The sequence below is a fragment of the Arachis hypogaea genome, chromosome 6 (assembly GCF_003086295.3).
Source record: "Arachis hypogaea cultivar Tifrunner chromosome 6, arahy.Tifrunner.gnm2.J5K5, whole genome shotgun sequence".
In the NCBI taxonomy this organism is placed as follows: Eukaryota; Viridiplantae; Streptophyta; class Magnoliopsida; order Fabales; family Fabaceae; genus Arachis; species Arachis hypogaea.
In genome coordinates, this window is record NC_092041.1 from 115,800,324 (window position 1) to 115,815,117 (window position 14,794).

General features: G+C 29.7%; 2 protein-coding genes across 2 annotated transcripts; both read left to right on the forward strand.

The window, feature by feature from the left end:
* Positions 1-4,768: 4,768 nt before the first annotated feature.
* LOC112756041 (uncharacterized) lies at positions 4,769-6,596 on the forward strand. Its single transcript, XM_025804443.3, has one exon. The coding sequence runs from the start codon at positions 5,030-5,032 to the stop codon at positions 6,329-6,331; it is 1,302 nt and encodes a 433-aa protein (XP_025660228.1). The 5' UTR covers positions 4,769-5,029; the 3' UTR covers positions 6,332-6,596.
* Positions 6,597-10,147: 3,551 nt separating this feature from the next.
* On the forward strand, positions 10,148-14,258 carry LOC112756042 (exocyst complex component EXO70I-like). Its single transcript, XM_025804444.3, has 4 exons — positions 10,148-10,692; positions 11,026-11,359; positions 11,996-12,534; positions 13,280-14,258. Exons 1-4 carry the CDS (start codon positions 10,172-10,174, stop codon positions 14,070-14,072), a joined length of 2,187 nt encoding a protein of 728 aa, XP_025660229.1. The 5' UTR covers positions 10,148-10,171; the 3' UTR covers positions 14,073-14,258.
* Positions 14,259-14,794: the final 536 nt, after the last annotated feature.

The window sequence follows — 14,794 nt, forward strand, 5'->3', positions numbered from 1 at the left end:
CGGCACTGAGCTCCATTTAAGGGTTTGCCGCTGGCCAATAGGTTGCTGCATGCACAAGGCGGGATTCGAACCCCCGACACTTGTTTAAGCGGACTAGTGAGCTAACCACTAGACCAACCCAACTTGGTTGCGATTAATTACATTTAATAAATTCACGAATTAGCTTTGAATTTATTATATCTATATGACGGATTTCCAATAAAACTAGCGAGTTATTTGCTACAAATTAAGTAGGGCATAATTTTTGTTTTGCGACAAGATTGCAGTTGTCAAGTCACTCGCTAAACTAAAATTGTGACGACTTAGTGACAAATGTATTTTGCTCACTAATTAGTGACTTGAATTTAACGAACAAAGTGTGTAAGTTGCTAAGGGGTCGCGAATTTCTCGCTACTGAGGTCCTAAGTTCTCAATATCCAAATTTTCGCTTTAGCAACTAATTAGTAAGGCACACTCCCCTAACTGAATGATTTATCTGTTGCGACAAATTTACGAGAAACTAGTTGCCTGCGAAAAATATTTCAGTGATAAATTAGCTAGGAGATTGTCTATCACAAAATGCATTTCAAGTCTTTTGTGACTAATTAGTTAGGATTGTTCCTCGCTAATACATCTTTTCACAATAAATTTATTAAGCGACGAATTAGTGTGTGAATTGTTGGCAATAAAATGAAGGTAAATTTTGGCTAAGAATTATCTAAGAGTAAATCTCTCGCTAATTGAATATCAAATACTTGCGACGAAATAATAACAACCGTATTCCTCACTATTTTATTTTTATTCTGTAAAATTCTTAAGTAATTACTTGCTAATTAATTTATGACGAATTAGCGAAAAAAAATTTCACCCTTCTTTTAACTATAATACTCAATTTGTAAGAAATTAGTTTCTTTGTAAATCTCTTGCTAATCAATTATTTTTCTCAAGTTCAAATATTTTGTTGTTAATGCATCATCAATTTTTTATTAGTTAGTAACGATTAATGATAAAAAAAAAAAAAATCGTAAAATTTATCGCTAATTTATTAAATTTTTATAGCTAAAATATTTTTTATACAAATATTTTATATCTATTATGATATAACTTTAACGTCTTGGTCTTTGTTTCCTTTTTTATATCTTTTTGGATGTTAATAGTTCTATACAGTGTATGTATATAGAGAGAGAGCTAAGACTAACACATAGTACATAGTGACAGATAAGTATATTTTTATAATATATAATGATTTCAATAATTAATTTTAGTGTGTAAATATATTTTTATAAATATCTGGTTTTTGTGATAGATGAATATGGAAACTTTTCTATTATGTCTACTATCAAAAATAAAATTATAAAAACCAGTGTGATAAAAATGAATAATATTCACATACAAGAGTTAGTTAAGCTAGGCTGTTACAGCCTGCATATTTTAGACCAAATGAAATCTTTATACAAATATCATTTTCCTTGTTGGTTGTATGTATCCCAGTAGTATTATTGACGAAACCCAGAATATACAATCCAAACATTGAGTGTATGCATGTATGTATGTTGCACTTTATTATTTTTTAAAAAATATTATTTATATACTAAAATCAGTTATCAATGTATTTATATATAAATACATATTTAGTTTAATTTATTTTTAATTTGTATTTATATTTTAATATGTATTTTAATTTATATAAATGACTGATTTTAATGTACATATAATATTATTCTTATTTTTATATATAAAATATCATATTATTAGCTCTAACACATAAATATCTTTGTATCATATGTTATGAGAAATAATAATTTTTTCCCTGAATAAGTGTTGAAAAATGTCAGCAGATTCAAGCCAAGCCAAACACAGCTAGTAATAGCATTGAAATTTCAACACATCAAAACTCTTGAGTGACGTAATCTCTTAAATGATAGGAATGCGGTGCAAGATATTTCAAAAGTAAAGGTGTTCTGTATCTAATTAATTTTATTTAGACCCAATAAGGTATAAACTCAGGTGCAGTCGACTTTACGTAAAATTGATAATTAAGAGTCGTTAGATGAAAATTTAGTCAAATTAATCAAACCATCTAACAATTTTTAACTATTAACTTTACGTGTAGTCAACTGTAGTCAACTGCACCTGAATTTCCACCACCAAATAATAATGCAAGTTCTTATTATGAGTTAAGTAAATTTAGTTTTAACTAGAAAGGCCAAAAGACGAGGTGAAGGTCGTACTTCTTTATTATTTGGTTTCTGATTTAAAATTCATAGTTTTAAATGTAAGTGCTTAGAGTTAAAATGAGTAGAAGCAGCCCTAACTAAAATGTAGGTTTTTCCAATATAAGATAGAATATATTAAGAATTCATATAAAAATAACTTAGATACTAACAAAAATAATAAAAAAAAATTTGAATAATGTAAAAAATTGACAAAAATAACTTATTATCAAACAATTTTATTTCTGTCTGTTAACAAAAACCAAAACTATTTAACTACTCATATTTTTGTCAAATATTTAAATATTTTAAATATTTTATTTGTTATTTTATTTTTTTGGAATTATTTTTATCGATTTATAAATTTTAGAATTTAATTTTAATGCACCGAATGTAATGTATTTTACACCGTCGTGCAATTATATTTGTTTGTTTGAATGACCGTTTACCAACTAATATAAAATATGATTCGGGTTATGTTATTAAGTAACCAATGATTTTTTTGAACAACATTAACAACGAGTTTTAAAATTGGTCTAATTCAAGTAAAACACACTATACTCTAAATTACTCACCTAAATTTTAATATTAAAATAATTATCTACACACCTAGTGAATTGAATATCTAATAAATTTATTGTTTACATTGTTTAATATTTTTATTATCTACCTATATTTTTTTTATATAATTATTTTTATTAATATAATAATTGAATGTAGATATAAAATTATTTTATATTAACAATATATCAATTTTTTTTTTATATAACATTTTTTTCTCATAAGTAAGAGCTTAATAAATTGAGTGGTTGTTACTTGTTACCGTTGTTGAAATGGGTTGTCCAATGAGATGATTGTATCTGATGGAGTTGCATGCAAAGAGAAGAGGGGTGGGAGGGACATGTGGAAGAAGAAAGAACAAATGGAACCGACATAAGAAAATTGAGAAAACCAATGAAGGCTAATAGGTGTATCCATGCATGGCAACGAAAAGCACACGCGTTATGAAGACAGAGAGTAGGGTTAACCAAACGCCTCTCATTGGTGGAATGGTGTTAGCATATTCATCACTCTGCTGCGTCAACCTCCATTCCCTTCTTAGATCTTATTACATTTCTGTACCTTTGACAAAATCAATGCACCCAATGCAAATTCCCATTTCTGCCATCCATCTCGATTCTTATCCAATGGATTTAACCATATTCTATGCAATTTTACCATTTTTGATTTTTTTATGAATTTAATTTTGATATAGTGAGAATATATGGTGCGATTTATACAGTCGTATAAATCACATTTATTTTTTTTTATGACCATTTATGCTATTAACATAAAAGATAATTATTTTTATTAATGTGATGCTATGTAATTAGATGTATATATAAAATTATTTTACATTGACAGTATATCAAAATTTAATTTTTTTAATGATAATTTTTCTTTTTAATAGGACAAGTAAATTCTATAAAAAAAATTTTAAACTTATATATCTTTAATTAAATATATATTGAATAAGTTATTGCGAATTCTTTCATTTTTTGATAAATTTATAATTTTTTTAAAGAAAATACTAAATAAATGTTCAAAGCATTGTAATGCTGAATTTTATGAATTTCTGATGAATGGAATATGAGATTAATAAAAGAATGAAATGTGTTTAACATTACAATTTTTGAGATATTTACTTGATTTTTTTTAGAAATCTCTAGTCAACTGCAATTTTTTTATAAACTTATTTGATACCCATTTAATTTTTTAAAAAACTCAAATTCAATCCAGAACATTTAATTTGAATATTTGAGTCAAGCGGAGCCATAAACATCTTTGACATTATTTAAGAAGAATAATTAATATGTGCGAAAATCAAATTGGACACTAATAAGCCAATCAATTCATTATAAATTTTATATAAATAAAAAATAACATAACACACAGCAAAAGAAATAATTAAAATATGAAGTATTTATATTTTATATTACTTATCCCCGAAATTTTTTTGGCTCAATATAGTATTTCATTTAGACTAAATAAAATTTATATATTCTTCATCAATGATCATGAATAATATTAAAAATAATAAAATTACTTTTCTCTAAAATTTAAACTAACAAAAAAATATATAAATAATTATATTTGTTTTATGTATATTATTTTTTTAAGATTTAACAAAAGATTAAATTTTAGATTATTTAATTATAAAAATTTTAATATTATATTATAAATTTACCTTTTAAAAAAATTTATATGACATAAATAATAATTATATATATCTAACACTGAAAAACAAAAACAAATATCCTTAATCTATCCAAAAATCCACATACTATATATATATCCAATAAAATTACTATAGGGCATGTATATATGTGTAAGCATGCATGGACCCACCCTTTGTGCCCAATCCCCAGATGTCCTTCTTGATGAGCCATGGCAACACGTACCCACCATGCAAACTCCAAGTGTCACTTCCTCCTCTCTTATTGCTTCATGTTTGCCCTTCTCTCATTGGTTCCCTTCTCATACTCCCCAAATCTCACTCCCTAAAAACATCTCCCCCTTCAAATAAAACAAAAACTAACACGCCATCACAAGTCACAACCCTCTCCACTCACACATTTTGACACACAAACACTCTCAAACTTCACTCTCACAACACATACCCAATTCCTCTCTTCTCTTTCAGTTTCCCCCTTTATATAACTCTTTCAACTACATACACCACCCACATTGCTATAATCCCATATCCTCTCAAATCACAACCAAAGTTTGGATCTTTTTTACTTCAAGAGATAAATTAGGCCAAAATATACAAAAGGGTGTGCTCAAAATCCATCAAAATGATCAAAACTCTGAACCCTAATTACCCAAATAATACAGCAAAAACGGCTGAGATCATGTCAAGGTATAGGCCAATAGCTCCAAAGCCAGATACCAATAATTCCTCATCAAGCTCCCTCACTGATAACAATGGCTCCAACAGCAGCAACAGCAACAATTCACTCTCTCAAAAGATCAAGAATTCTCCTTATCTTAGGAGTCTTTGGCCACAGCTTCAAGCAAGACCAACAAGGACTAGAAAGAGAGGTAGAGCCCCAATTTTAACACTTCCACCTTCTTCACTCTTTAAAAGGCAAAAACTCAACAACACAAATAATCTTCTACTAGGATTTTATCCCTCTACAACAAAGAACCTACTTTCATTACAAAGTTTGAATTTTGTTCCTCCTCATCAACAACTCGGTAATCCTCTCTCTAATCATGCAATTGGGGTTCTTAATTGTCAATTAGAAAACACTAATGATGTTAGCACTATCAGTAATTCCACTACAAGCCCAAGTTTGGTTACACTTCCACTTCTTCCATGTTCACCTTCTTCTTCTTCTACTTCTTCCATCCATCAACCACCAAAGTTTGACTTAACCAACAACAACAATGCTTGCAAAGAAGTAACATTTGATCTGAATTTGACTGCGAAGTTGCACATCCCGGAAGAGAAGGATCTCTTGCAGCAACTTCAGAGGCCGGTGGCGATGACGGCGACAGCAGCAACAAATAACAATGTGGTAGTAGTAGCTCCTCAACCGGTTCGACCGGTTGGTTCCTCCATAAGCGTTGGTTGCATCAATGAAGATGCAACAATGGCAATTCAAGATCAGAATCTCAAGAGAAAACAAGAGGTTGAGGATGAGGTTGAAACCGAGACATTACCAGCAATTATAACAGACTCAAAAAACCGGGTTAGGATGGTAAATTCCTCATACAAGGAACTAGTTGGTCAACCAGAATGTCCATGGCTTGAATCCATGGTAACAAGCATTCAATGCGGGTCATCAGCATCATCATCAACACCATCATCATCACCAAGATCATCATCTCCAAGAAGTAACAAGAGGATAAGTGGTGAAGTAGCACTTCAAGTCTGTGATGATTCAATTAAGATACCAGATTCATCATCATCAAATGGATTCTCTTGCTGGGTTAGGATTGAATGGCAAAGCAGTGAAGATCAGAGGAAGAAGTTTTGTGTGAATGCTTTCTGTGATGTTACCAAGTTGTGTTGTGAATCGAGGGATTATGTGTTCTCGTGGAGGTTCCACACGCGCACCAGAGAAGCTTCTCAATCTAGTTGCAATCTTTAAGAAATCTGCATGTTTTTATTTTAATTTCTTCTTAGATTATATAGTTCTAGTAGTAGTGTGAAACCTTAGCTTTGTTCTTATTATTATCTATATATTATACATATATATCTATGTACATTATTACATAGTTATATAATAGATATATGCTAATATAGTATTAGCTATCAATTATATATATTATATAGTTTTGTTATGCTTTGTGCTTATAATATTAATGTACTTTAAGGACAAAGTTTGCTAGTTATGAATCTTGGTGTTACCCTCATTTTCCTAATTCTCTTTTCAGTTCCTAAACAAATCTCTTGAATTTTTATTTTTAGGTAACTATATTCTAAATTTGTCTAAATAGTTGAATGGTGTTAAATAATGAATATTTAACTATATGTTTAGTTAAATATATTTTATTATTTAATTAAATATGTTTGATTAAATTATTTAACTGTTTATAATATCTTTAAACCTTCGAATAATGAAGATATCTAAGCTTTGTATATATATGAAGATATGATCATCTAAATATGTTTGATTAAATTATTAACAGTTTATCATAGTAAAAAAAAAAATCTAACTCTGTATAATATTATTTTTAAATAAATATATTATTGTTACGTGGATAATCTGAAAGAGATGATTCAGAGATGGATTGTGTTTGAATGGATTGTGTTTGAATGAAAGGTTTAAGCCTGGAATTGCCGTTCGAGTTGTGCATCACATGGAATGGGGTGATACCTGTAAAGATGTTGTGCACTGGATGGAATGGGGGTGATACCTGTAAAGATGCCGTTCGAGTTGTGCATCAGATGGAATGGGGTGATACCTGTAAAGATGTTGTGCACTGGATGGAATGGGGATGATACCTGTAAAGATTTGTGCATCAGATGGAATGGGGTGATACCTGTAAAGATGTTGTGCACTGGATGGAATGGGGATGATACCTGTAAAGATATCTAAGAATGGGGTGATACCTGTAAAGATATCTAAGTTAGTAAAGAATTAAGTATGTTTAGGATGTATAAGTAGGTTTAGGATGTATAGGATGTATTGGATTATGTCACTTCTGAAGGTGGACTTCTGAAGGTGGATAACCGTAGTGTTATTAAGATATCTCTTCTAGAAGTAGATGGATGAGAGATTTTAGGTAAATAAGTGTTATCTGCCGGTTTATGTCGAACTTGACCTCCAAAGAGGTCGGCTAAACAGTAAAGGCCAATCTTTAGATTGGACCTCTTTTGACTTACTTAGACCTGATTGGACCTCTTTTGACTTACTTAAACCTGAATTATAATATTGGGATAGGACATGAACAATTATATTATTAAAATAATTATCTTATTTTTATTTATTTTTTTAGTTATACAATTAGGATACTTTTGGCAATGTTTATGTTTATGTTTATAATTTATAAGTTTTATTATTATATTTATACAATTAGGAAGATCTATGACCTTCATGGAATGTTGTTATTGAGTTAGTTTGAGATCCACTTAGATTTGTCTTAATACCTATTGGACTAGTAGCATTATCTATACAACATTACTGATTGCATTTTGTTCCTTTTTTATATAGAGTTAAGCTTATTATAATTATTGATAAAAAATTGATAATATAAAATAATTTTACACAAATATTTAAATGTATACTGTTATATTTTTAAAAATAATCTGAATTTGATTAAATGTTTACATCAAAATTAAACTTAAAAAAAAAATGCACATCAAATATGATTATATGAAAATTCCATGAGACTAGGAAACATAAAAAATACAAAGGCTGTCATTAGAGGTTTAAATTGAAACAAACAAATAGTCATGAGTAAATTCTCAATCTCATATTCTCATATCCAAATAAAAAAACAGGAAATCGTTTCCTTAAATAAAAAACTAAATATATGTAGTTTATTATTAAATATTTAATTATTTAATTATAAAATATATAAAAATATATATAGTATATAACATGACTAATTTAATTCCTAAATTTTTTTACCGAAAAAATATTTAATAATTTATTATCAAAGTCTAACAAGAAACTAGCTAGTTTATTCTGAATGCATTTATTATGAAACAACCACGGATTTGGGAATCTATTTTAAAATTATATAGGATGATTATATCAAAACTTCCAAAAGAACATATCAAGTCTTGACGTTTATTAGAAGGTGGGTTCTATGATGCCTTGTGTTTAAATTGTTTAATTTTTTTTAATTTTTTTTAAATAAAAAATAAAATATTTAAAATAAAAAATAAATTATATAAAATTTATTAAATATTATTTATTTATTTTTTTTAATAACTTAAATACAAAGTGATAAACACCATAGTATTCACTTTATTATAATTCACTTAGGCGATCATTTTCAGAGTGATTAATTTATTGATTATTAATATTATTGTTTTAAAAAAGTGAAAGAATGAATAACAAAAGTTAAATATACCGGCTTTGCATATTCTAAGCTGCCCAGTTGTCGTTTTGTTTGTTTCTCACAATGAAACGCCATTTGTATCCCTTGTTCACATCGAGCATTATTCTTTCCACATCTTCTGCTTTTCAACAATGAAAATTTCTTCGGAATAAATGGTCCAATATAACTCCTTAATTAATATACTAAATATTTTTTATTAAAGCCGGAAAAACTCTTTATTTAATCTGATAGTAAATATTCTTTTTGGTCACTAGTTAAAATTTCGGGGAACAAATGAGATTTGAAAATCTCTTATAAAAAGTCTCACATCGTTTAAAAAGATGAGCATCTCAGTCACTGTATCTAGAATTTGTTAATGTTTGTACCACTAAACAATTATTTTACTATCTTTTTATATCAAAGAGGATATATAGGTGAATTTTCAAATCTGAAAGAGAATTGAAAATTTTGTTAGGAATCAAATTCAAAATGGCTATTTGTTATTTTTAATTTAATTTTATAAATCATCATTATTGTAAATTTCTAGTCATATTTCTAATATAATTTTCATCATTTTCATAGTGTTTAGTAGTTTTAATAAGAGTAATGATTAGGAATTTTAATCCATCTTTCTAATTATGTTCTTAATACGTAAATGAATAAAAACTCAAATATATATGTTATTTTTTAAAATATCAAAAGATTAAAAGGTTTTAAGAAATAAAAATTTTATTTAAAAATTAAGAAGATATATTAAGATTTTCAGTTATTTTTCTTTCGTAAATACTACTAACACATGGTTAGTTTGAGTTACAAATACTTTTCTTTTGTCATTAATCTTGGATTCGAATTCTAAGTATAAAATAATACTCAATTTGATTTCTGAAATTTAAGGTCGGACTTAAATTGACTCTTAAAATTATAATTGACTCAATTCGACTCCTAAAATTTACAATAACTTGCTAAGATTTGAATTTCTCGTCTAGATTTCATACAACTAAGATTTATTAGACCTTTTAGAAGTTTGATTCAACATATGACAATAACAAGTTTTGGAGTTTTAATAAATTTTGGTCACATAGAAGTTCGACAAAGAATCCAAATCACAATATATTAATATACCAAATTAAACGTTGTTAACGGATATTAGCTCAAAAGTTAATGTGAGTTAAAATTGTAAATTTTGAGTCTATTTTAAATCTATTAAAATTTTAAAGGTCAAATTAAATTCGATTTTAAATTTTAGGGTCAAATTGAGTATTAATTTCTTAGTAATGACTTAAAAATATTAAAACATTACACAACTTCTCCAATAAAACAATAACTATGCCGCTTTAAAAATATAGTATTTATTATTTAATAACTAAGATCACTCACTACTCTCTTAATATATTTCCAAACCTTCAAACCAAAATTCCATAAGTTTATCGAACCAAAAAATGGCACCATTAACACCAAAATCCAATGATAATGAGGACCCTGAGGAAAACCAAGCTCTTAATAAGCTTGAATCAGCATGTTCTGATTTAGAATCTTTCCTCAGAGCAACAGAGATCATGGAACACAACCTTGTAACCATGGAAACAAGGTTCGATCTCTTACAAGGATCTTTATCCAATGCATCCAGAAGGATCACACCTTTGCAATCCTTGGCCATGTCAAGGAAAGCACTTGAAACAAGGATCAACCGAGCCGTTTCGCCGGCGCTGGAGCTCATCGAGACCTTTAAGGTCGCCGAGTCCCTCCAGCACCGGATTCTTGACCTCTCGGCCAATCTCTTGGCCGAGAGGACACAGCAGAAGAGGCTCCAGAAGCTTCTAGAATACGCCGATTGCGTTGATAGGTTAAACGAGGCGATTAACTCTATATGTCAAGTTGGTGAGGGTGTCATTTTGAAGCTTCAAGAGGTTGTGGAGTTCATAAGCAGAACAAAGGCTGCGGATCAATACAGGACACAAAGGTTGTCATACTCATACAACACACTTTGATCATTTTTATGTTGCTAACAAAATTTACCCAACAAATAATGTCCTTTTGCTACATATAAAGGATGAAGTTTTCATCTTCAATTTACAATTTTGTCAACAAAATTTTTTTTTTGGTAATTTTAAGTTTCACTAAGTTATTATCAAGATACCTTTTTTTATTTCAATTAACTATTCTATTTAAAAGAGACAAAAATTTTGAAACAAAGAGAGTAATATAGTATTTTATTTAGTTTCATAAAATTTTTATCATTGTTATTTGCACATTATTAGACAAATTATATTAATAATATGAACCATTTGCATAGGTTGAGAGAGGCACTAGCCACACTGAAGGCACTGTATGAAACTGAGGTGGATGAGATGAGATTTGAAGGGTTACTAGACCAAGCTTTGCTTCATATGCAAGATGAATTTGAGGCAATATTCTTGAGCATAAAGCATAAGAACCTAGGAGATATGTCACAACTACAATATGATGATGATGATGAAAATAATAATGATACTAACAATGAACTTGTCAATAACAACTTTGTTGCTTGTGAATTGGGGTCAGAGCTTGAAGTTGAAGTCCTCAGAAGAATTTCATTCACTCTTGCTGCTAATGATTGCTTGGATATTTGCATTGATATCTACGTCAAGGTGATGATTCATCTATTTAACTATTTTTATTTTCATTACTTCAGTTTTAGTTTTAATAGTAGATATTCTCTATAGAAAAAATATATGGGATAAAATATTTTATTTGACCTACTCTTATTAGTTAGTTTAACTAGAATAGATGTACACTGCTTAAAGTCTTAAACCTCACATGTATAGAAATTAATTCTAATATTATTTTTTATATAAAAAAAAGATATTTGAAGTTTTGCACATAGGTTTTCATCACACTAACTGTAGACCATTTCATTGCTTTGGTTGAAAAAAAAAGTGAAAAGCAAAAGAAGAAGGATACAGATTCCCCATTTCCAAAACAACTTTAGGATAAAAGAATGAGTTTAATTTTGATGCATTAATAGCGTAAAGGGTTTTACACAGTCATGCAATTACATCCGTTTTTTTAGTTGACTATTCAAGCAATTAATGTAAAAGGTAGTTATTTTTACTGACGTGGCATTACAAATGCATATGTAAAACTACTTTACACTGAGAGCACATCAAAATTAATTTCTAAAAGAATAAGAAGAAATTATGTTATGTAACAATCAATTTACCTATTATATAGTCACAATGACTAAAGTTCTAATCACACATTTGTGTTAATACATGAATTAACAGGTGAGGTATAGAAGGGCTGCAAAAGCATTAATGAAGCTAAACCCAGATTACTTAAAAACATACACACCAGAAGGAATTGATGAAATGGAATGGGAAACCTTAGAATCAGCCATAACCCTTTGGACCCAACACTTCCAAGTTGCTGTTAGAAAAGTTCTCAAGTCAGAGAAATCACTCTGCCAAAGAGTCCTAGGCACAATCATGGATGGACTAGTTTGGCCAGAATGCTTTGTTAAAATCTCAGACAAGATCATGGCCGTGTTCTTTCGATTCGGCGAAGGAGTTGCGAGGAGCAGCAAGGAGCCGCAGAAGTTGTTCAAGCTTTTGGACATGTTTGAATCATTGGAGAGGCTAAAAGAACATGTGTTGGAAACTTTTGAAGGTGAATCTGGTGTGGATATTTGTACTAGGTTTAGGGAACTTGAGAAGCTTATTATTGATGCATCCAGCAAAGTTTTTTGGGAATTTGGATTGCAAATTGAAGGCAATGCTGATGGACTTCCTCCACCACAAGATGGTTCTGTTCCAAAACTTGTTAGGTATGCCTCACTAATCACTATCATGCATCATTTTTTTAAGGGTAAAGTGCTAAATTGGTCCATACGTTTGGACGTAATTCTGTTTTGGTCTTTAAAGTTTAAAGTGTCCTATTTGAATCCAAAAAAGTTTCATTTATTTTCAATGTAGTCCCATCGCGAGGTCAAAGTCAAATAATTAACAGAATATCCTACATGACAGCAATACAAGAACAAGATCGATAATTTAGAGAACAAGTATAAGCTCCAGAGGCACAAAATCAACCGTGGATACATCAATACATTTATTTATCATTTTTCTTACAATTTAAATGAAATATTTTCTATAGAACTAACAAGAATGATAAATAAATGTATTGATACATTCACGATTGATTTTGAACTTCTGGAACTTGTACTTGTTCTCCAAATTATCGATCTTGTTCTTATACTGCTGTCATGTAGGACATTCCGTTAATTATTTAACTTTGACCTCACGGTGGGACTACATTGAAGCTAAATGAAACTTTTTTGGATTCAATTATGACACTTTAAACCTTAAGAACCAAAACAGAATTATGCTAAAACATAAGGGACTGATTTAATACTTTACCATTTTTTTAATGTCCTGTGAAACTTTATTCTGCTAAAAATTTAGTGACATATCTATACTATATTTATAGTGAAAATTCACATGTATTTTTGTTTTCACGTGAAGTTGATAGCTAAGAACGGTTAAATGATAATTTAGTCAAACCATACAATATAGGTACGCAATTAACTACCTAAAGTACCTTGCCTCGGAGAATTACAGAACATCCATGGCTAAGGTTCTAAGAACAGAACAAATATGGAAAAATGGGATACTGTCAAAACAAGAAACAGATGGGAGTCTATTGAAGAATGCAATTTCCAATGTCATGGAAGCACTTGCAAGAAACATTGAATCAAAACGTTCAAGATGTAGGGACAAGATCTTAGTGCAAGTTTTCTTGATGAACACGTATTGGTACATTTACATGAGGACCAAGAACACAGAACTTGGTGAGCTATTGGGAGATCAATACATGAAGATTGGGTACAAAACAGTGGCGGAAGAATCAGCTTACTTGTACCAGAAGCAATCGTGGGGTGTTCTGGTGGGCATTTTGGATGGCGGCGATGTCCAAGAACATGGGAAGGATAGCATAGGAAGGTTGGTGAATGAGAAGATGGAGAGTTTCTTCAAGTGTTTGAATGAGGTTTGTGAGAGGCACATAAGAGGTGGTTATAGCATTCCGGATTTAGATTTGAGAGAACAAATGAGAGAATCCACTATGAAGCTTGTTGTTCCGGCTTATGTTGAGTTCTTGGAGTCTTACTCTGGATTCTTGCAGAGGAAAATGTATCCCAGCCCCGATAAGTTGCGAGGGATGGTGACGAAGGCCTTTGACGGCGGCGAGGGGAGGCCGAGGAGGCGCGGTTCGACTTCTAATGATCGGAATGCCGGAGGGAACTCTGCGTCTCTAGAGGGTGATATAAGATATTTGAGACCATCAAGATCGAACACTCAAGATGTGTGAGGGATATGTGTTATGTTTTCGAGTTATGTTAAACAATTTAGTCAAATATAAGTGGCATTTGAGGTGGCAGAAACAGTTAATTTCATATAAAGTTAGATGAAAGAAAGCTGTTACATACATCTGAAATTTTACTGACATTTGAATAGCCATTCATTTTATTTATGTAACAATATTTATTTGAATATCATGTAAAATTGTTTATACACTATAACAATGTATAAAATTAAACTTTATCTTTGCCAATGAATTATAGCTCAAATGGCATAGTCTCACCATTAGGTTGCGGGTAGTAAACATTATTAATGTAGTAAAAAAATTACACAGAAAATCAGAAAATAAAAATAAAAACCTCTTTAATATGAAAAATAAAAGAGTCACAAATTAAAAACCGATCAATCCAAACATTAAAATTTACAAATAAAATTTAAGACGAAGAAAATACTAACAAAATAGAATTGTTATTGTGTGATCCATAATTCCAACCACAAACTTCGTCTTAAAAATTCAAATGATCAAAGTAAATAATTAGTCGTCCTAATTCAGGTGGCCAATTTACAATAATAATTTTGTATATGTGTAAAAATATATATATATTTTTTTTTCTTCTCTCAAATAATTACCGATTCTACTTTATGAGACTTTTTTTTATTTAACTCTAAATTTTGGTAATATAGTATTAGTTATTACTCACTGCACTCTCAAAATAAGTAATTATAAATTTG

Bases quoted from the DNA above. Each gene is read 5' to 3' on its own strand.
- LOC112756041 (XM_025804443.3), top strand. From the start codon at position 5,030: ATGATCAAAACTCTGAACCCTAATTACCCAAATAATACAGCAAAAACG.
- LOC112756042 (XM_025804444.3), top strand. From the start codon at position 10,172: ATGGCACCATTAACACCAAAATCCAATGATAATGAGGACCCTGAGGAA. The intron at 11,360-11,995 runs GTGATGATTCAT...ATGAATTAACAG, and splicing joins GCATTGATATCTACGTCAAG to GTGAGGTATAGAAGGGCTGC. The intron at 12,535-13,279 runs GTATGCCTCACT...CATACAATATAG, and splicing joins TCTGTTCCAAAACTTGTTAG to GTACGCAATTAACTACCTAA.